The sequence below is a fragment of the Phaethon lepturus genome, unplaced genomic scaffold, assembly GCF_000687285.1.
Source record: "Phaethon lepturus isolate BGI_N335 unplaced genomic scaffold, ASM68728v1 scaffold55056, whole genome shotgun sequence".
Classification (NCBI taxonomy): domain Eukaryota; kingdom Metazoa; phylum Chordata; class Aves; order Phaethontiformes; family Phaethontidae; genus Phaethon; species Phaethon lepturus.
In genome coordinates, this window is record NW_010545228.1 from 1 (window position 1) to 23297 (window position 23297).

The 23297-nt window shown below is 38.3% G+C and overlaps 1 protein-coding gene across 1 annotated transcript in view; it reads right to left on the reverse strand.

Annotated features, from left to right (window-relative positions):
- Nucleotides 1-485: 485 nt before the first annotated feature.
- Nucleotides 486-23297, reverse strand: part of MFN1 (mitofusin 1) — a 23126-nt gene continuing 314 nt past the window's right edge. Inside the window, exons 2-16 of the mRNA XM_010288875.1 lie at nucleotides 22499-22634; nucleotides 19409-19571; nucleotides 18624-18748; nucleotides 16856-16964; nucleotides 13594-13701; nucleotides 12785-12938; nucleotides 12589-12656; nucleotides 7714-7835; nucleotides 6076-6202; nucleotides 5630-5734; nucleotides 4544-4646; nucleotides 3345-3574; nucleotides 2710-2865; nucleotides 1976-2172; nucleotides 486-624 (exon numbers count right to left, since the gene is read on the reverse strand). Coding sequence (XP_010287177.1) covers nucleotides 486-624; nucleotides 1976-2172; nucleotides 2710-2865; nucleotides 3345-3574; nucleotides 4544-4646; nucleotides 5630-5734; nucleotides 6076-6202; nucleotides 7714-7835; nucleotides 12589-12656; nucleotides 12785-12938; nucleotides 13594-13701; nucleotides 16856-16964; nucleotides 18624-18748; nucleotides 19409-19571; nucleotides 22499-22634 — 2042 coding nt within the window. The remainder of the gene's footprint in view (nucleotides 625-1975; nucleotides 2173-2709; nucleotides 2866-3344; nucleotides 3575-4543; nucleotides 4647-5629; nucleotides 5735-6075; nucleotides 6203-7713; nucleotides 7836-12588; nucleotides 12657-12784; nucleotides 12939-13593; nucleotides 13702-16855; nucleotides 16965-18623; nucleotides 18749-19408; nucleotides 19572-22498; nucleotides 22635-23297) is intronic.

Here is a 23297-nt window from a genome sequence, read left to right on the forward strand (position 1 = left end):
GGGGGGGGACAACACCAGAATAACACGAAATGAAGGCTGAGGCTGCGCCTAAGTCCCTAAACTGCCAATTGCTGGAAGTTTCTCTTCTGCAAGTGCCTACTACAGGTCCTGAAAGAAAACCATTATTGCACTGACTGACTCAGTGCAGCACAAGCTGCTCCTGTTCTCCTACAGGGAGGGTTCTTTGGGAAGGTGCCACCCTAATTTATCTACAGAAGATTAATATTCTTGAGAAAGCCATCACTCCCATGCAAGAGAGAGAGACAGAGGCAAAGATGATCTAAGAAAGAATATTTTTGGCGCTTTTCTCATTCCCCTAGGTAGAAGCATACATTTATTTAACTTAAGCAGAGCTATTCAGTTATAAGTAAAGAAAATAGGTATTGCTGCATACCGGTCTGCACCCATGGCAACCTCATTTCAACTTGAAAGTAACAGCAAGCACCAATCTCACTTAATTTGCACGTGGCCAGTCACACCCAAACTTACCGTAGCTGCTTGGAGTTGCTCTGGATGTTCTCCAGCTGATCGACTTCTTTGGAAAGCCTAGCAATTTCTTCTTCCAGGTTTTTCTGGGTAATATCCACCTGCTGACACAGCCTAGCAAAGGTAGTGGCCATTTCCCTAGAGGGCAAACAAGTTTGTAATCATGGTTTAGAGAAGCCTGTGCTACCAAAAAAAAAAGAAAAAAGTCAAGAATAAAAATAAATACATTTAAAAAAAACAAAACCACATGGCACTGCAGCAGGCAGTAGAACACAGCAGTCAAAGTCTCCAGTTGCCAAGGGATTACAGAACAGCGGAAAGCAGAACAATGTATTTTTTAAAAAATAAAAAAAGAAACTTTAAACATACAAAATGCACCTTCAGTCTCTGCCAACATCACGTCTGGCAGTTTTTCGTTAAGCATCAAGAGGTGCAGGTCTGAGATGGGCACTCTGGCGGTAACACGTGCGGGAGCAGCCAAGAGCCCCCGAGTGCAGCGCTCCGTGCTGCGCCAAGCACCCTGCTCATGGGGAACGTGAGCGCTTTGCGGGGTGAGGAGCACTCCAGACTTGCTGAGGCACCTGATCCTACTTGCCCCTCAGCCACGTGCTCCCAACCTGAGTTCCAAGATTCCTCCTTACACAAAGAAAAAAAGCCCAGTTACCACCCTGAGTGAGCAACCAGGCTCACCACAGGAGAGGGGTCTCCTCTCCTCTCCACCTCACTGGAGCTTCAGTTTGAGTCCAGCTCCTCCATGTCCTCACAGACACACACAGCTGGTGGACGATGAGGGTAATTCTCTTTCCTCTGCTAAAGATGATCTTGGTATTAGTAAAGCACTCCCTGGGCTACACAGGAGAGGTGTTCTGCACCCTGTGGTTAGAGGTGTCATTTAGCAGGACTAATTTTCTGAAAGAATAGTTTAATGAAAACAAACCATTTCAATGGGAGAGGCTGAGGAGACAATCACCCAGACATTCCTTTGCAGAGACAGCTGGACAAGTATTTGGGGAAGAGATACACACACACAAAAAAAAAAATGCAACAGTCCAGACAGGCTCTTAAGTTCCTCTTCCGCAGTGCAGAAGGAGCCAGGACTGGCTGCTCAGAGCTTGCCCATGCCAACCCTCAAGGCAGAACAAACGTTCACCGCTCAAGTGACTCAGGGCCAATTCAATGCTAATCTAAAGGCAGAGCAATGCAGCCTCCACTAGAACTGAGCCAACTCCCACATCTCTCCTGTAAGGTGCTGGACAACAAGAGCGTACAACTTAGTCTAACTTTCACACATACACACAGACACATAGGTATCGATCTTTTTAGGTGGTAATTTCAAGCTCTTTTAAAACTCCCTCACAATAAATGCCAAGGGACACTCAGGCTACTTTCCCATGTCATGTGCAGGCAGTCCCCGTCCCCCGGACACCACAGTACCACACTGAAACGGGCTTCCTCCCCGCGTGAGGGGAAGCACCAGTGGGATACTTACTGTTGCACCTGGTGGCTACAATTAGCACTTGTAAGACTGACGATCTTCTGCAGCTTTTCTGTAGCATAATTTACAAACTGCTGTTTAAAGGCTCTCTCTTTTGCTTTAGTGGTCCAAGTTAGTCTCTCATAAAGATATAACAAGCCATACATACTTAAGGAAAGAGAGATGAGTTTCCAGCCTACTGTTCTCCAAATCTGGAAGAGAGGATTCTTCATTAGTTTAAGCAAGTTGCCCTTACCTTTATTAGAACAAAACCTAATTCCACCCATTTTCTTTAATGATCTTCATGGCCCTTTCAGCTGATTAATTTAAGAAAATATACTATTTCCTTATCATTACTGCAGAGCAATGCAGCCATATTCAAATGAGCTGGTACCCCAGTGGCACGCATAATATGCAGGTTACAGAAGCCTCGCTGCTTTTTCATGAAGGAGGAAGGAGAAAGCAAAGCTCCCACTAAATCCAAACTGTATGAGGCACCATCAAATCATCCTTTAATGCAGAAACTGAACACGGACATATGGCGCAGAAAATATGTCCAACTATCCTCAGAGTAATTAGACTAATTTTCTCACTACAAACTGATTGCGGGTATCCAGTGTACTACACACACTCATCCAGCCCAGTGCTGTTAAGTCCATTACAAGCTTCATGTTGCACCCCAAACAGGAAAGACCAGCTTGATCTTTGCCATCACTTCCAGTACAGTGAATGTTGCTAATACTACTTGCCACTCCGCCAACAACGATGATGCTCATAGAGGTCCGTGATGTCAGTGAAGCTAAACTCATTACCAAAGGAACCATAAAATCATCGTGCGATACGTTCTCTGGAGTTATGGCAGGAAGGCTGGCAGCAGACGGGGTGGTAGCTAAAGGACGAGGGATCTAGAAGAGTGGAATATGGCAGCCTGAGTAAAAAGCATTAAGGAACTACACAGCAGACTAGTTTTAATTTATTTTCATATATTCAGGGTTTGATTTACTTAAAAGAAAACTCTTCAGCACAGAAATCTGAACAATGCTCCTGATAAGCAGTCGAAGTTTTGACAGTTCCTTGTCCAACAGGGGACTGGGTTCGAGTAAGGGTTCTATATCAGACTGGCTCTGCCGTATGGACCCAAAAGTTACAAATAAAAAACATTACCCAAAGGGTTCGATCCAAAGGAAAACAGAACTCTGTTTAGGAAAAGTTTTTTGTTCCCTTCTAACCCTGAATATAATCCAATGAAAACAACCCCCACCAAAAATATTTCACACAAAGGGACTAGGGGAAAGTAGCAGCAAGCATAGTAGTAGAGGCAAATACAATAAAAATTAATATATTCTCATCAAGGTAAAGCAAGGCACTTAATGTCAGCACTCACTTGTAAGTTTGGGTCTGCTAGTCCCAACAGTACTCTCTGAGCTTGTTTAGGACCCAAGAAACGGTTTACAAGTGAAGTCCATCCCAAGGAAAAGCGGAACATGATATCTTCTTGAAAATCTGCACACAGACTATGACAGTTAAGATCATAGCTAAGGTCAAACCTCCTGCACGGAATTAGCAAGTGGAGCTGATTCTGAGCACCAGAAGGCAATAGTGGTTTCAGATTTTCTAGAAACAAAACAGAATAGTAAAGATGAGTTAACATTAAAAGCATTACAGCATATTCACAAGTAGCATCCTTGCACTGCTCAGCAGCTTTGTGAAGGGCAAGAGTCTGAACTGACCTATTTATTTATTTGTAAAAGTCAGTGGGCTTTTTAGCAGTATTGATCACAGCAGAGCAGGCAATTTACTGCTCTGATAAAAGAAAAGTCACACAAAAACAACTCCTAGAGAAAGCACTGCTGGAAAAAATGGTCAAATTAACTGGAAGACCTCTATCAATGGTCAAAAGTAAGGATGGACTACAAAAAAAGCTTGTTTATCCAGCAGTTCCATGGTGCCATACAGAAAAGGCAAAATTATGGCATAAGATGACAGAAGGCTTCAGGTAATTCCATGATCTTGATCTGAATCTTTTATTACAAGAAACAGATCAGAAAAGAGATACAGATATGCAATAAAGTTACTCCTTTAACAACAACAACAAAAAAAAAACTGGACTGCACAAATACTTTGTGAAATTATCCTGTTTTGCACTCAGAATCTGGAGGGACCTAGGCAGAGGATTATACTGCAGAAACATGATCTAACAATTCATGTATTTCATATATCTGTTGTGGAAGCCAGAAGTTTTAATAGGTTTATAAAAGGATTAGACCAGTTCCCAGAGGACAGGTCCATTACTACTTGCTTAAGCCATTAATCCAGATGTAGTATCTTGGCTCAGAAGCCCCTAAATAGGAGATGGATCACTACCCAGGTTCATTATTCTTCTCCCCAAGCATCTGTTACTGGTTGATATCAGAGACAGGCTACTAAGCTGAACAGACACTCACTCTTGATCTAGGATGGCTTTTCATTTATCATTTTACGGTGTTAATGTGAAATACCAAAGAAAATTCTTTTAAAAGCAGGTTTTCTTAAATTGTCTTCCTCTAGACAAAAAGTCTTAACATTCCTTCTTCCTCATCTTACCAATCATCTCCTGCTGCGACTGATGCATTGACTGATTGACTTCACTGGAGCAACGATCAGCCAGGTTCTTTCCCAAACCATCTTCTATATGTTTGTTCAGTTCCTGATTTATAAAGAGTATATGCTCATCAATTTATATTTAGATAATCAATTACATTATACAGAGCACAGATATGTTAAACACTAAGCACTGTTATTTACAGTGGGAAGAGAAGAATGTTACCATGGAAATACCATGCTTTTAAATTGCACACTGTGACTGAAAACCTAATTAAAGTGACTCAGGAAAGATTTCTCTAGGACTTTAATCATTAAAAAGCATATGGAAAAGTCTGTTTCTTTCAATAAACCGTGACACTGAGAAGCATACCACTACCATAATGCCCTGCAAAGCCTTTACTGTTGTCATTTGATGAGAGCCAATTTCACTGCTCTGCACAAAGATAAACCAATTCCATCAACTCCCATGGAGGTCAGCTCTGGACATTCTGCAGAGCCAGGACAGCACAGACTGTCCTGAACATGCAGCACTCTCAGCTGACCAACAAGGCTGAAACAGGTGGGAGTTACAGCAGGCATTCATTAGCACCAAAGTCTCAGTGTAAGAGGCAAGCACTTACAGGTGTATGCTCCTTTAAAACACTAAGGTCGAGGAGAAATTTATAGAAGTTTAAAAAAACTGCCTGTTTTCTTTTTAAAAAAATGAATTAAAACCCATAAAATTGTGGATATTTGCAAGCTTATTTTATTTTTGGATCTATTTCATTTTAGGAGTAGTGAAAATTGTTTATGTAAGGTCTTAATTTATTAGAAGTGAAGACTATAAATCAGAATCTCAGCTTCAGTAACCACTCTAGTAAAAAGACGGTTAAAACAAAAATCAACTTCTTTCCAAAAACAAAGCAGAAAATATTTTCAACGTTTTCCAGTTTTAGGTAGACAGAGATATGCATATGTCAGAAAGTAAAAATCCTGCAATGCTGAAATGAAGTGTCACATAAAATGCTACACAAATTATGAAAATACAGAAGTAGAAATTAAACAAAGGACAAGATCCTGGCTTTCAAACCATGCAAGAACACTTACTGTCTTATAGAGCTTCAACACTTGAGGAGAAGGGTGAAAATCTGAATAAAATTCATCAACTAAAACTGAAAGTCGGCAAATCTCATCAGTCATGGCAGAGGAGACCTGGAAGAATGTGGTAAATACATAAAATGTTTCTCCTGCCATTTCCAGCCAGAGTGAAAACAGACCACCGCATTAACTGTTATGATGATAACTGATGCAATTACCTGACAGTAGGAAGGATTGCCATTTTGAAAGTTTGGTGGTTTGTTTGGAGGGTTGTTGTTTGGTTTTTTTTTTGTTTGTTTTTTGTTTTTTGTTTTTTTGTTTTGTTTTGTTTTTATTGGAAAAGGAACAAACTAGACATTTCAAATGTACTTCATAACACGGGTGGGCACCTAAAGGAGCTGCCTTACAGAAGAGGCAATTGCATCAGGGAAATCTTTCACGCTGCCATTACTTACTTTATTTTCTACTTCCTCCGTAACATGTTTTATTTTTTCCTTAGTATCTTCTGTCAAAATGTTCAGCTGATTTCGAACAAAGTCCAGTCTATCCTTCTGATCTTCTCGCTCTTCCATTGAATGGACTCTAACACAGCAGAAAGGAAATCACCATCACCAGCAGGTATTCTCCCAGCAATGAAAGAAGCCCCACAAGCAGGTATGGACCACTCAGCTGATGGTTACTGAGCAGCCAAAAAGAATCCAAAGTGACACAGGCTGAACAAAGCAGAGGCACTGCTTCAGAATAACTACAATATAGACAGTAAATTTATAGGCACATTTAAAGGCTGCACTGATCAAACGTAACTCAAATTACTGGGTTTTGATGGACTTACAAAACCAGCATTTGGAGTTGGAATTGTTACCGTTGTACATAATTACAACTAAAAAAAGCGGGGGGAATCAGGGGCCTTTAATATTTAGTCTATCCCAATTTAAAAATTAAAAAAAGAAAAAGGATAAATACGATCAAACTGGCCTACTGCTGCTCACCAGCACCATTCAACTATTCCTTAACAGTGACATGGGTCTGATGACACTGCAAAGCAAAGCACAAACTAACCTTGTCACAATCAACTCTTTTCAGCAGCCCTTGACCTATCATTTAAGTAAAAATTGCTTAAAATCTACAGCAGTTATATCTTGACAAGTCAGCAGAAACATCAAACAGCAATTCAGATTAAGAGGGGTCACTACACAGGTTTTGGCAGGTCGACTGACAGAAAAAAGAATATCAGAGTATTTTCAAACATTTCACAGCATGTTTTCATAGGATCTGACAACGTGAGACAAGTTAGTATGTAAACATGGAGTTTGTAAAAGCTGATCAATTCAGGAAGATGAGTATATTTGACAGGCACAGTGGAGTCTGTTGAAACATAAGGACATATCATTAACAGACACAGAAAGGAGATGGATGGAAAGGATTAAACATGACAGCAAGTTCACGGTGTACAAGAGGTAGCAACAAAAATAAAGGGAGAAAAACATACATATGCAAACCTCAAAGAACATAGGAAACTATCAGACCAGATCAGCAGCTAACATTAGTACTAAAAGGACTAAATGAGCAAAGGGAGAATAATGATATTTAAGGATACAATCTGGAAAGGGCCAGAGGCCAAGCCTCTGTTAGCTGGGGCTCTTCCCTTACAGTATTCTAACCACTTTAATTTGCAAGTTCATCCTCCTATTTATTTTATTAGTGTTACTGTTAAAAAAAAAATAAATTACATAAAGCAGACCCAAACACCACTTCTGAAATGTTGGAAACAGCTACAAAAACTTAAAATTTCAAACAGTTTTGAAAAAAAAATAAATTGAAAACCCACAGACTGCCTTTGTAACTGTAAATCAGTAATGAAAAGTAACAAAATAAACCAAGATCCCTATACAGAAGCCACAGACCAAGGACAGGGCTGAGCAGTGCAAGTGAATAGTAGTTAAGACTGACACACTAGAGAAACTCTGTATTTCTTACCAAGTGAGAAAAGTGAATTTTTAAGTCCAGAACAGCCCAAGAAAATCACCAGCACAGAAATGGCTCCTCAGAGGATCGGGATAAACCAAAGCCAACCAGCCCTCCAACCAACCTACCTTTTCTCTGCTGCTGCTACGTTTATGGCGTCCATAATGTTTTTCACAGTATCTATTATCTGTTTAGCTCTGATAGTGTGCTGTTCAAACTTGGTTTTCACGGCTGACTGCGAGATACACTCCTGCGAGGGGCCCAAGCCACAACACATTACTGCAATTCCATGCCAACACATTCAGGAATTTCACTGTCAGAAAGCACATGCTGCTAATTTTACCATGAACTTAAAAACAATGGGAAATAAAAAGGGAGAAAGTATACAGAAATTAAAAGACAACAGAACTGAAATCTCAATGAGTCTATAGCAGCAAATCTGTACCTTCATGTTCATTCACAGTAATGTGCATAGGTTTTCATTCTTCTAAAATAAATTAATGAAGAAAGAAAAAAAACTCAGATGAATACATAAGATAAATCTAGCTCTTCAGAAAGTTTTCCAAACTATCTCTTTGGAATTACAAATGTCTAACATGAATGCTGGCAATATTGCCTGGCTTGAGTTTTCTTTGGTGCAATAAATATTCTTAGTCTAAAGAAGCAGTTCTGTCAATAAAATTCGGCATGCTCATGTCAATACTGGCCATCCAGGAACAACATACCCAATTAGGAGTAAGAAACAAGGATTCTCTCACAGGATACGAAAGTTGCTAAGTAGTCCTTAAAATACTAGCTTATTTGCAGATTATTGAAGTGCTAAATGAACAAGTAGAGAATGTTCTAAAGATACAACTCCTAATCAATCCTCAATCTTGACTATTGTACAGCGATTCAGAAGCTACGGGACATTGATTGAAGAGATATACAAATGTTCAATTTGGGCAAAACCAAATCAATTGTGATAAACCATAAATTAAGACTTCAACTTTTTGCAAGCAACTGCACATCGTGAGTTATGTAGCCAATTAAATGCTGTGGGAGTTCAACCTGTACTAAGTCACCACAAAGTAGCAACATCTGCGTTTGAGGGAAAGAATGCAAGCAGCTAGCTTCTTTACACCAGACCTACAGGTTTTTTTAAATTGTTCTCTATCTATGGATGCACCTTTCATAGCAGAAACAGCTTTAGGTTGCTTTGAACAGACTTGCTCTATAACCTTAGCATACATACTAATAACAAAGTTCAGCTATCTAAAAATAATAGATCAAACTAAAACAAAAAAAATGGGTAAAATATATTCCCTGTTCCTCGATGAAGCAGATCTAGAAATCAGCAATGAAATGCCAGAGTTTCATAAATATCAGCACATTGTAAGAGCTAGACTAGACACAGAGGAGTCTTCCCCATATTAGTATGCAGTAGATAAAAGGATGACAGTCACTCACAACACAATCAGAAAATCCAAGTTAGAGCACTAGGAAAAACACAAAGGTTAGTTAAATGACCAGGAAAGGTAAGAGGGGGACAGCAGCAGTTCTGCTGCTAGTCTGTAAATAAGTATTTATCGAAACAAAGAGAAAAGGTACGTTTCAACAGCGTAACCAAAACCAGTTACCTTCCAGCCCACTTCCAGTACAGCAAAACAGTCTTTAAGCGCACAGCTTACAACATTCTCGTGCAGTGTTAGGGAAGGACTCTGCAGTAGCATACTAATTCAGGCTCTCTTATTCACTCCAATTTACAGCCAGAATTACCATTCTGCCCTGCCTCCCTCCTCCCCACACCATTTCTGTTACCAGTTCTTTGAGAAAACTTGGCCAACACTACAACCTGAAGCATAGTGGGGTTTGGTTCTATGTAGAATTATTCACTAAGGACTACTGCACACAGTGTACTGTGCATGCACTTCTCTGCCATTTTGATAAGGCATTTCTACGATCTCATTGTAAAATTTCAGAAGAAAGATACACAGACTACTTTCTGTTATTCCACAACATAAAAATTCAGAATTGATCCACTAATTCAAGCCTGTCCTTTAAGACTGCGTATCTTTTTTTCTTTGTTGCAATGCAGCTGACATATACAGTAACATCACTTTTCAAAGCTACTACATGAATCTCTAAAACTTTAATTTCAGCACTGCTTATGAGTGTTTCTAGTAATGCCTGGACCAGTTTTTGTTTTAGGAACTTTAACCGCCCTGTGCTTTACAGAAAAACATGTTATGTCTATTTTTGGAATGCCTTTTGCCCTCACACACAGGTCTACCTAAATATAGTTACAAACCTTTCAAAAATGGTCCAAATTTTTCCTGTATCACAATAAACTAGCACTGATTTTTTTTTGTTTTATTTTTTAAAGATTCTACCTATACTGAGCTCATATCAGTCCTGGGATGAACAGGCTTTCCCATCAGGGAACTGATACTAAGATCAGGAATGTGGAAGTACTGGAGATGTAACAGTTCCTCTTCTAAGCCCAAGTGGAAAAGAGGAAGAAGCCAGCCAATTCTAGTGAAGACAAAAGCAGGGTGAGGGAATCCAGGAGGAACAAAGCCAGCAGATATAGCCAGTGGGAACATGGCACATGTGGGCTGATTTATAAATGGAGTGATGAAATAGCTTAGAGACGTGAACTGGACAAAAGAGCACAAGAGATGTTTGGAAAATCTGAGCAGGGCACCTGGACAGGGACAAGGAGCTAAAGGCAAGACAGACGGGCTGCAGCAGAGAAGGGGTCAGCATTTGACAAGGACAGACAGAAGCATCTGTGCTCTCATCCCTTCCCTTTCACAGACTGGAGTGCAATCCAAGAGTCTTGGGACTTGCAGCTCCTCTGTGAGGAAACAGAGTAAATGGAAAGCGCTTTAGCCAGAAGTGCTTACGCTGTACTCATGGCTAAACTGCAACTGGATTTGGTCTAGCAATGCATAAAGCATGGTATCAAGTAGGATGTCGCTTCCAGACTGAACACAGACAATTCTATCCGATGTACGATATTCTTCATTAATATATGAGCTGGTATAGCCTAGTGCTGGTAAATATAACTGACACCAGCATACTATTGTCATCAGTTACTTTACCAGCTCAAGTGACAGTAATTTGAGTATTAGGTCTGAAGATTCCAGACCTGGTGAACCATTTAAGTATCAGCCTTGCTTTAAAAGCAAATAAAATGCCATTGTAACTTACGAAAATGCCCATAAACCCTGAATGTGAAAGAGGCTGCAACATCAGACACTCAAAATTCAACTTGCTTTGGCAATCTTAGTTTAGCACATGTTGTCATGCTCTTCAAGGGATGTGATCACACTCCTATTCAAAGCCATTCATTATGATTTCAGAATAAAACATGGCCGAGCAAGGCAAAACAGAATCCACTCTTACTGTTGCAGTTGGAAGGTGCGCAACAAATGAAACAGATAATGTGATAGAAAAAAAAGTTTTAAGGCCATTCAGTGCTGTCACGGAATTGTTCTTTGTCCCTGCCTCTGCCAAAGAAACTTATCACGGTTGTGACCTTGTGATGAATGCTTCTCATTTTGGTGGCCTATTCAAGACCATGACATCTGATTTACAAATGTGTTGAGCAATTAAAGCATCGCATCATTCAGTAAGTCATACATCTTAATCTTGAAATATCCTAAGTGTTGAGTGGTTAATTGTAAGCGATTTTGTCAAAAAAGCTTTGGGTACAGCACATGGCAAAATATGTTAAAGGACGATAACTGATTTAGAAACTTCATTTCCACTTTTTTCCTACTGGTTCAAGGTTTCCTACAATTCTAAGGACAAAAGTTACAAACAAAAACGCATGTTCAACTATAGCTAGTGACAGCAGCAAGAAATTTCATGCCTCATGGACTCAGGCCCTGCCAGTATTCTGAACCAATCATTTCAACAACTCAGTGATCTATCATAAGATGTGTGTGGATAATGATTAAATTTAAACTTTAGTCTGACATTTTCTTGCTTTTGCAAGACTGAATCAAGCTGTTACTTTCACACCTTTTTGATATACACACATCATTATATAACTCAGTTTTGCTAAGGTCAAACGGGCTTCTTGTAATGAGAGAAGAAATACTTTTTATAGGCAGTTTGATTTTTTTTTTTTAAATATATCAAACAAGGAATTACTGATTGAAGTACATGAGAGCAGTCTTGAGCATTTGCTGTATACAAACTACAGTCATACTGTTTCAGGCTCATGTTGCATGAAATATGCTGATACATACCATAAAAACCATCAAGGCATATCCAAAATACCTCCTTAAGATATTAAAAAATGTCTTTAATTAACTAGTGTTATCAAATTCAGCAAGAAAAATGGATACTATCACAAAGAAATTACTCAATTGTCTAGCCAGTCCAACTTCTGAAGAAACTGTGAACTCCAACTATGAATATAGGTAAACTGAGAATGAAGGATGGATTCTGTACAGCAACAAGGATGCAAAAATAGCGTTCGTGTTCAGAGTATTAGAGCTAAGAGCTAGGTAATGGTGATAATTTCAAAACTCTGGCTTTAAAAACGCAAGCAAACATTTAGATTTACAATGATGAAACATAATTTCTTACAATTTGTGTCCTGAATTAGAATAATTAATTACAAAGCTACAATTTCAGAACAAAATACGGCTTACTATACAGCAAAACATTTCACCAGCTCATGGTTCTAAGTGCTACACTCCTTTCTAAGAGCATCGTCCCTTTTTATATAGACTATCTTCATGCTGAGGTCTCAAAATATGAGTTAAGAGTCCAGTTTTGGTCCTTTCCCTCATTGAGCAATACTTCTTTTTTTAAAAACTACCTGCTCTTCAAGGTGAGAACAGATGAACAGAGCCCACAGATAAGGCAAAGCTGTCATATGGTTTGAATACCTTACACTCCTCCACATGTTAACACAGGTAATGTTCAGTACAATCAAGCTAAGCATAAGCAAAAGCTACCTTTGCATTAAAAAACAGGCAGTCTAAAAAGCCCAACATAAATACCTCAAATATCTGCTCAAAATGCTGAAATTCCTGCAATCTTGTTTGAAATCCTTCAGCAAGCGCTCCACCTGTGAAACATAACGGACCATAAGGGAGAGAGCAATAAGATACACTCACTGCTGTGAGGTAAATATTTGTGTTTACCACATTTTATGATACTTTTCTGTATTTGAGGAAAAGCAAGAGTTTTACACACCACCCTCTGGCATTCCTTGGGCCTTCTGTCTCCTGGCACTCAGAACTTCTTTTGCTGAAACAAAAAAGATGCGATTCCTCGCTTCTACAGGATCAATAACTTTGAGCTCATCAACTAGAAAAGTCAGACAGCGCTCCATGTGCTGCCTACGTACCTGAGGAAGAGGTAAAAAGCTCATGAGAAAAATGCAAAAATTGAGCCATCATCAAATCAGAACATCAGAGTCAGAAACAGATGTTGGACAACCCCTTAGATAGCAGATGCCTTCTAATCCTACTGATGCAGCAGCTGCTTTTAACCATTTACACAGCCCTGGGAGCAACAATACTTTCTTCTACAACTGTCTGTATTCATATAAGCTAGATGCCATTGGAAAGATCTGAAGACCACACTGAACTGTTACCATCTAACACTGTACTTTGCCAGCTACTCTACGCATGTATACACGTATAATCTTGTACCCTCAGGCTGCATTAACATTACAGAAATTCAAGGTAATACAAAGAAGATTTAAAACAAGTTTAACTACAGAAGAAAAAGGTTCTAAATGAGCTTCCCATTGTATTACCTGCCTGCATATATTGTAGACTGAATTGCAGGTTGCTTTTTGCTCTGAACAAGGAATAAGTTATTTTCATTTTCTGAACAAATAACTTATATTTTTATTATTAAGACAATGCTGATGTTTTTATATTAGTAACTGTATCACTTACGCAATTCAGCATACTTTTACGCATATGAAGGCCTTTTCTGTATAATTTTTTTTTTTTTTTAAAGTCAACCCGAATAAAAGTCATCAAGTCACTCACATCTTCCATATATTCTGGTTCTGATGCAGAGGCATCCCATCTATTATTCAAGATGAAGATGTTTGGCTTGGAAAGTCGTTCATTCACTTTATGGAAAAAATGTTTTTCCTAAGAATTAAAGCACAAACAGAAAACTCCCCAGATATTCAAACTAGAGTCACGTATTCTTCTGTAACAGATTTTGAAGTTAATCCAACTTATTAAAAGTTTATTAAAAAGAATTCATTAGCATTAAAAACCACAGATATCAAACAGAAAAAAAAAGGTTTGTGGTAGTTCAAAAGTCATCAAATGTTTTAAAACTGATGCTAATGGTAAAAGTCAAAGACACTGCAAGCTTCTCTAAAAATAGGTACAAATACAAATTAAGAAAACTTCCAAACCAAAGTTTAGAAAACACTGGAAAAGCAGTCTATTTTTTCTAGAAATCTGTCGTGTCATTCACTGTCTTTTTTTCTCCTTCTTTCACTCTTACTATCATAAAATTACATCTCCCTTGATACTTCTAGCCCTCTATTACATTTGTTTGCAATTGTGTGACACTCAAAATATTGCGTGGGAAGAGAGAAGAACACACAAAACATGACTGTATCTGCTCATTTTGTTTTCTAAATAAGATGCCTGGCTAAAGATGTGAAGTCTTCCTTATTTGAACTACCAAGATGTTCCTGTTCACCCTGCCAAATCTCGTTTCTATAGTCAGAGGGTGTTTTTCTGAATATATTCTTCAACTAGGCAATGTCAGCTTCAACTACAGACAAGTTACCTTTCCTATATGAGTGTATGTGGCTTGAGCCACAGGAAAAAAATCATTGCTGAATGTTTTCATTTTAAAAATAAAACATGCATGTACCTGAAAATGTATTTAGGTCCCTTGCTCGTACCTACCACCCATCATTGCTATTTTCATAGTCATAACGGGTAAGTCGTGATGCAGTGAATCCCCGCTCCACACAGCTCAAACAGAAGAGATCTCTGTGCTGCCATAAGCTTTTTGAATCTGCAGCAGGACACCACATATTCTGAACACAACACTGGAGATACATTAGTCTCCATCTGTTGTGGAGTAAGTATGTGTAAACAAGATTACTGTTGCAGAAATCAGAACTTTGTCTAAAGAGAATTATGAGGGAATATTAGAAAAATCACGTTTATGCAAAAATCTGCAGTTGTGTAGCAGCTGCCAATATTGTCAAACCTGTTATGGTAGGAAGTAGAAATAGTGCCTAAGGAGGATAAGAACATAGTTATCATATGCTTTGCCTTAAGGATAAACTTGTGTGGATGAATAATGAAATTACCATTTGCCATAATGCAAAGCAAAATACAAATTTAGAGCAGTTACATAATTGTTACAGGCAACTTCATTTGTGTCTACCAAGATGAAAAAATTAGAAAGGAGAAAGAGTAAGAGAGCCATTTACCGAGCGAAAGCCTCAATCACAACCAAGATCTACTTCCTTTCTCTCCAATATACAACCTGGACACTGGTTACTTCCAGATTCTAACAGTTACAAGGTGTTCAGTGTTAAGTGACAATTTATAGGCATGGCAACCAAAAAAACTCAGCAAGACTTTAATGCTTCAAACAAATTGCAAGACTAACTTATTTCTATTTAGCAGCTTTCAGCCATGCCCGACAAGGAGCAAAGATTGGCCAAAAAATAACATTAAAAAGCAGAGTAGTCCTTCTGTGACTGGGTGTTAAGGATCAGACAAATACAAAATTAACAGAATCTTCCAGTAGACGTACAGCCTATATGTCTTTCCTGCATATCTACTATCTTGGTCAGATGCTTTTTAACAGTTCATTTCTCCTGAGCAAATGAGAGAACCAAATAAAATTTGGCCTTTCCTCTGTTACTTCATTACACCAAAGTGAGATCAGGCACACAGGTCCCTATAGTTTCCATGTTTCTATATAGTAATGAGGTGTTCACTAAAACTCAATCTTTTTTTCCTCTTCCTTTTTTTAATTAAAAAAATCCAAACCAACTGTGGTACGCACATAATGCAAACAATTTCTAGACTCCCTCCATACTAAAAGCCAAAAAGCATCCTTCATGTGAGATAATGGAGAAGATAAAGCCATAGTTGTGCCAAATCCTCTCTTCACCTTGGATGTTGTCAGATCCTTCTTTCCTTTTAAATCACATCTCTTTTGTATTTGAGTTTGTGGATTTGGCTCATAAGATGGCATGTACTGTTTTTAAACTCATTTTATGTTCTTCTCAGATTTCTACCAAACTATTCTAATTTGTCAGAATACAAGGAAACACTGCCTTTGTACATTCAGTTCTTCATTGTATTAAAAATTGCCTCAATAATTAGAGAGATCAGACACTGCATGTTAGAACTATGCTCAGAATAATGAGAGCATTGTCTACAGTAGGCTTAATAGTCTTCACGAGATTTCTCAGTAGCATTATACTACATTCTGGCAGTCCCACGTCCAATAACTTAGAAACCTTGTATCAATATTGCCTGCATTCACAATATTTAGTTTAGTCAAAATTGGAGGTAACTACAAACTTTAAGCAAATCTCTGGTCTTGTATTTTGAGTATCACAACAGCTCCTTTGGCCACCTTGTATGCTCTACTTCTAGGAGTCATACACTATTTAGGCTGCAAGGTATACAAAAGTCTTCTCTCTTGAAAGAGAGAATAGAATAAAGGTGTTAAAACATCTTCAGCTCTCCATGTTGCACAGAACCATGCAACATGAGTGCTTTTTACTAGCATCTTCAGAAGAAGAAACACAGTCCAATGAGGGCAATCTGTAGGGCTTGTCCTCAACACAAGGTGTATCAAGGGGATTCACCCTCTTCTGAGAAAAGAACACATGAGGAATAAGACAGAAATTCAATTTCCTTCACCTACGTTGTGTATTTTACTGAATTTCTGCATAAGAAATGTTCTATAATTTATTTCTTTGATAATTCAAGTGTCTTCAGCTGACAAATATCAACAAACTGTAAAGCAAGACAAGCGCTACATCATCCATTTATCAAAAAAGAAACTGAGACAGGAAGGACAAATGTTACGCTCAAGTCAGAGTAAGTAAAGCTGGTAAGAAACCTGGTTCTCCTTTCCCTAGTAAGGGATATACATTGTTTCCCACCTCCCACCCCCAAATCCTGCTCACGAGCCAGGTGCAATGATTCATGGGAGCTTCAGTAAAGGTCTAAGAGAAGCTATTTCAGTTATGGAACTCCTGAGTATTTAAATGAAGTAGTAACGTAAAATCATTGCACATCATACCGTGTTCATGAGAGTTGATTCAGAGTTGGCAACCAAGACAAACACGTCAGCATCTAAGCAGAATTTGTCAATCCAGCTGTCCAGTTCTGTAGTGACATCTGTGCCAGGGCTGTTGAGGAAAAAAAAAAAAAAAAACCACACACACTCCTATTTATCCAGCAAAGGAGTATTTGATTTTTAGAAACTGATAAAATAAAGGAGTGGGATTGCCTAAGAGTCCTGTAAGGAGATAAAAAGCTTTAGAGTGATGCTTAACTCAAACTTAGTGCAAACATAGCAAAAGCCAAGTACCATTTAGCATTTATCAGTCACTCACTTGCAGGACCATCTACTCATTCTAAAATGCAGTTTCTAATGAATAAATATGTAGAACACAATAGCCAAGAAAAGTGACAGGCAGTCTGTCAGAAATCCAGGCAGTCTTACAGAATGGTCCCACTTCCCATAATTCAAGCTTTTGATTAAAATCTGAAAGGACAGTTGTTCATAAAATATTTTTTCCATTAATCAAGGCCTTCTTTAAAGTGATACGCTATACAAGCTGTGCATAGATTTAATAACAAATTAAAATTAAGCTAAAACTACAGTGCTGTCAATTTTTCAAAAATAAGTGGAATATAAGCATTAAGCCATGTTTGCAACATCTCCACTACTGGTGGTTCTAATTTGTTCTATTTAACAGTAAAGCGATTATTTTCTCCTTACAAGTACCTGTTCTCTCACATTCCAGGTTGTTTTCTTTTCCCTTTACATTTCATCTTTAGCAACTGAGACTGTGCAGATCACATCATGCCTTATATCATATCTATGCAAGAATCCTTTCTGGGCTTCCAGCACACTTGTGCTATGTACATGTCCCCAACGAGATGGCACAACGACATAAGCTTAGAAGTCCAGCAGCGCATCAAACTAACCGGCTCCCTAGGCCAGCCGGGCTGGCTTTTCCTCTGAGTAACAGGACCTGAGCTTGCACCCAAGAACTAATAATGACAAACTCCCAGTGATTTCAAAGGTGCAAAATTAGATATGCAACAAAAAGCACTACAATTTATCAAAATACACTCTGGATGTTATTTTGCTGAATACGAAGAAATCATACTTACAAATTCACTCATACTTGAGTGAATTACTCACAAATTCAATCTATATTGATTCATACATTAGGTATAGTTCACCTAACCGTCTGAAAAAACATTACTAGGTCATACTTCAAAGTGGCCAGGAATATGGGCATTTGGCATAGACAAAGCAATAGCTTTCAGATTTCTTTAAATACACAAACTGTAGGCAACACCAGCCCAACACACAGGTGCACACAGCCAACACAGCCACAATTACACTTTGAGGCTACCCATTACTTTGATATGTAGGCACTGCAACTCTGATCAGAAGCTATTAAAAATGAAGCATTTAAAGACAGGAGAATGGCAAAAGGTTGCTGGTGCAACAACCCTATTCACACTTCCATACTGTTTGTTTTAAAGGTAGAAGTATCCTCAGCCAAAAGCTAGTCCCTTATTCAGCTCAATCACAAGACACTTGTTTGTTCCAACTGTTACAAGGCCAAAAATCAGTGGGGTGATGACAGGCAGCAGTATATACAAAAGAACAAACTCTGTGCTCTCGCTCAAAATAGAAAAAAAAAAGCGCCTTTCAACCTTTTGCAACCTAACAACCAAAACGCAATAAATCAGTAAACCAGTCTCTTTTCTAAAGACTATAATGGCTAATTTATTTTAAAAAATATATACTAAAACAGAAAACATACCTGTCCACTAAAACCAAATCATCTCTCAGAAGGGCACACTTTGACTTGGGCCAAAAGACATGGACAAGACAGCCAGCTTTCAAATCTTTATCCATGTGAAGTGCATGAGCAAGCTGATTGACTGTCTATAAAGAGCATAAAGAGAAAACAAACATGAATATGCACCACAAACAAGTCTGTAAACCAGGCTAATTCAGTTCTCAAGCAAACCTGGACAGGATCTATCTTAAACAGGATAGCAGATTTGATACTTCCTTCTGGTGAATCTTTGTGATTTTTTTTTTTAAGCTCTTAGATGCAACAGCATCTAAAGAACAAGTTGTGTTTGAAACCTAGACAGAAGTATCTCTGGAGCCACAAAGTGGTATCCTCTACAGGGCTAGAGTGCTTGATACTGAGCATCATTGTGAATTTGCCTCAGAGGTTTAACATATCAATGTGAGCAGTTAAATAACCTATGCACCATAAGGCCAAATGAGAGGCACATTCCAAATCCCTAACAAGTAACAGAATTTACACTTAGTCCTATTAATAAATAAAGAAATAAAGAAATCACTCAACATATGCTATACCACAATGAGACACACATTAGTTGTTTCTCTGAAATATCTAAGAAAAATTGAGAAGTAGACAATTTTAGTTTGTTATTCCCTCCTAAATAAGAACTTAAAAATGCAGCATGAGTTAGCCTTACACTTTTGTTAGACTTGAAATCGTTGTTAAAAGACAGATCTTTTGAGAAATAGTTACTGTGAAAAGTAGCATTAATCATTCAAAAACGGTACCTTGACACTCTTCTTTTCATCTGATCCTTCTGTCATGAGGTAAGCCTTATCTCCATCTGTCCCTTCCACACTAAGAAAGCAGTTAGTTGTATGGCCAATCCCACTGGGAAGTACCTTATCCCACAGCATCGCATTAATGACCGAACTTTTGCCGCTGCTCGTTCTAGAGGGATAGAAAGCAAAGGCGCTTGGAGCACAGTATAGCAGCTTTACACATACCCTAGTCTTGAACTGAATGCACCCCCCATTTAATTGTGTCAGATTCACATACTGCAAGCTGTTTCAGGTGATAGATCTTCAAGCCAGTACAGCATAGCTTGCCAGAAAAGAATAGGGAGTGCAGGAAAAGTTCATCTGACTAGCAATTCCAAAAACCTTTCTTGCTATCAACATTGCCTATACAACAGGAAAACCAATTTTCATTTGCATAACACATACTGGCTCAACAAGCCCAATCTGTACTAGGAGGGATTGTTTAGCTGGTATACCTCAATCTGTGCAAGGTACTTGTAAAAGACACTGGTTCAACTTTGCTACACCAGAAAAAGCATCTAGCATAAGAAGATGCCTTAGATCAACTTAAAGCAATTGCTAAATCACAGCATGTTGTCCCACATAAGGGGGCAGCCTACCCTCATCTCTGTGCCAGCACTAGCATTCCAGCAGAAAAGAACCGACTGAAAACATGCGTAACGTTTGGGCAGAACTATGTTCTGATCAGACAACAATTCTACATTCCCACTCACAGCAAAGCTAAAGGAATTCCAGAGATGCTGGAGAAGCACATGAGGAAAACGCTGCATGACAGGGGCAGGGAAGGACTACCCTCTATGCTAGCAATCAGTGGTGACTCCTTAAAATGTTTGTGAAATTACCACCTCAGCAACTTAACCTGTCTTTAGAGAAACATTTGATTGTTACCAGTCAGAAAAGAACTGCTGCTTCTGATAGAGTCTTCTAGGCATGAGGTGAGGTGCAAAAGGAACATCACTCTACTACTGCTTTCCGATAACATTTCAAAGCATTGCTGTCTGGGAATTCTCATCACACCCAGCCATGACAACTCAGAACAATTTAATGGGACAATCTCAATTGCATGAAAATTCCTATAGTAGGATATGTAACAATGTGCAAAAACCCCTCAAATTTATTTCTTGTGCATAATCCTTATAATGCAAATGCTGTTTTTAATAATGAAACTTAGTCTTGTCCTTATTTCAGAAGGAAAATGATAGCTAAATTAACCAAACCCCTGTTGATTAAAAGGAACCGTTCAACTCAAGAGTCTGCAAGAACTTGAAGTTTTCAGCAATGTCCTACTTTGCACTAACCCTCTACACCTCACCCATAAATATTTGAGGTTTAACTATTACACAACAGTATGAAGCTACATAGACTATAATTCATTTTTGAGCGACTTCTTCTGGAAAAAGTCCCATGCTCACTGTACAACAGTTTACCAATTTATTCAAAATGTCAGATGAAGAGTTAAATTCTCTTTTTCCTGCTCTGAACTTTTGCGCTCTGCAAAAGCAACTTTTATCTCACATCACAGCTTGTAAACGTATTCGACTTTCACCTTTGTGAAATATCAAGGCTGAGATATAACTATTTTCTTTATCCCAGATATTTTTATTGTGGGTTTTTGGGTTTTTTTTTTTTGTTTGTTTGTTTGGTTTTTTTTTTTTTAAAATAGCTGAAGTATTTTTAGCAAAGTGAAGGTAAGACCACTGTTGTACACATTTTTTCTAATACTATTACAGAATTTTTAGAACTAAAACATGAAGGTTCATACTCCAGAAAAAAATATGTAACCACATACTTAAATTTAAGCACAGAAAAATCAATCTTCCTGAAGGAAAGTGGACTAACAGACCCCAGACTAACCAGGAACCAAAAAAACATTTGAAAGCACTGGAACTGTAGTCTTTTAGAACGACTTCACTATTTTATATCTCACTTCATATTTGTTAAGGCAGATTTTCACCATCTTTCTACACCTTCCAAATTTTATAGGAACAGAATGGCACAATGTTTGGAACATAGACATTAATTGGAAGTGTTAAGACACAATCAAAATTTCTCAATGAAAACTTCAAACTTTTTCATTACAATGAGACTGAAATGCAAAACACAATACATACAAGCAGAAACACATAAAACCTCAGTGCTTTGGGCCTATACACCTGATAGCATCTCTTTAGAATACTTCTTATCTAGTTACACATTTTGGGTGCAAATACATTTCTTTTTAACTCCCTTTTTTCCTGACACCAAAAAAAAAAAAAAAAAACCAACAGCTGAGATGATCCCAAGCTGACCAAAGTTAAAATTTTTGAATACTGAAAATATGGGAGTTTTTTAGAACTGAAGTGAATTTAAATCACTCATAACTTTGGAAACACTATCTAAATATGCAAAAGGTTTAACACTTGGTCTGTAGTAATACCACCAAGGACTGTGAACTAAAACTTCTCCCAATTAGTGATTCAGGAAAGCAGAAATTCATAGATTCATCCAGATTGATCTGTAAGCCATACAGTACATTGTTACTGTTATCCCTTTATAATTATCACACTGATCTATTAGACTAATGATACAACCAATAAGGCAACCATCTGTGCCTGTTTTCCCTTAGCTGCTTATATACAGAAACATACACCGCTCAAAGTTCAGTTTTTCAGTACTTGTGATCAAACACAAAAGTTCTTAACAGCAATAGTCCAGTAAAACAAACAAAACCACCACAATAGAAAAAGAAAAGTAATTCTGAAGAAGATGACAAACCCAGATCTTCCCAAATCAAATAACTGATCTATACAGTATAATCATTTTTCAAAGTTTATCAATGAAAAATATGTAACAAGACATACATAATTAATCTACAGTCAGGAAGCAAGATGGCAAAGAAATATTTAGCATCAATTAAGTAACAGTGAACAGTTTTATGTATTTTTTAGAGAGTGTTTCAAACAATAATTCTACGATGAAGCACTAATTCCAGTACATTTAAATTAGAAACGCTAACATTAAGCCCTGCAAGAGGAAAAAAAAAAGATCAAATTAAGTTCTGGTAATTCTGTTCATTACCTGCCAAAAAATGCCACTTTCATGTGTCTCCGTGAAAGCACCTCACCGATGACTGCTAACTTATTTTTATATGCCTGTATTTTTGCTAGTTCGTCTTCTGTTGCTACATGTTCAAGCTCTGGGTTCCTGTATGTTGCTACACATAGAAAAAGAATAACATAAAAGCAATCACGTACAGAGTGCATGCTCTAGCACACAAGATCTAGATTATCAGTACTTTACATGCCAACAAAGATCTGTGTAAATTTTAATTAGACAGCGGTAAGAAAACAAAATAAAAACCCCGCTACAGACACTGATACTAGCCCTTGTCATCTGACAGCTCCACCACAAGCACTTGTGAAATCATCACATAAATTACAGCAGAGGAATCAACAACCTAACTGCTGGAGTCAGTAAGCCTGTGAACACAGTCTGCTGTGATCATCTGCGCTGCTCTTTGCAACACCTGCCTCCTTCAGAAAGGAAAGCCACGCCTGGATACTGCAGCTAGGCTTGGGCTATCTTCTCCCTGCAGAGCTGACTAGTGTGATGAGCAACCAGCTCCACGTGGCGACACACACGCCTCCACATTGCTAAAACTTCTGAGGGTGTAACCACTGGTTCTTGGTATTACATCATGTTGATCTATTTTCCTACTGAATAATGGGAGAACCTGTTTGTCCCTTCCTCTCTGCAAAAGAAACCACAACAGGAGGACTATAAACACTGGAGTGGCTAAGCTTTCACCCTCGTGGAAAGAAGATTAGGCTACCAGCTCAAGCCATGCAATCAGCTTTTCATAAACGTAACCATCCCA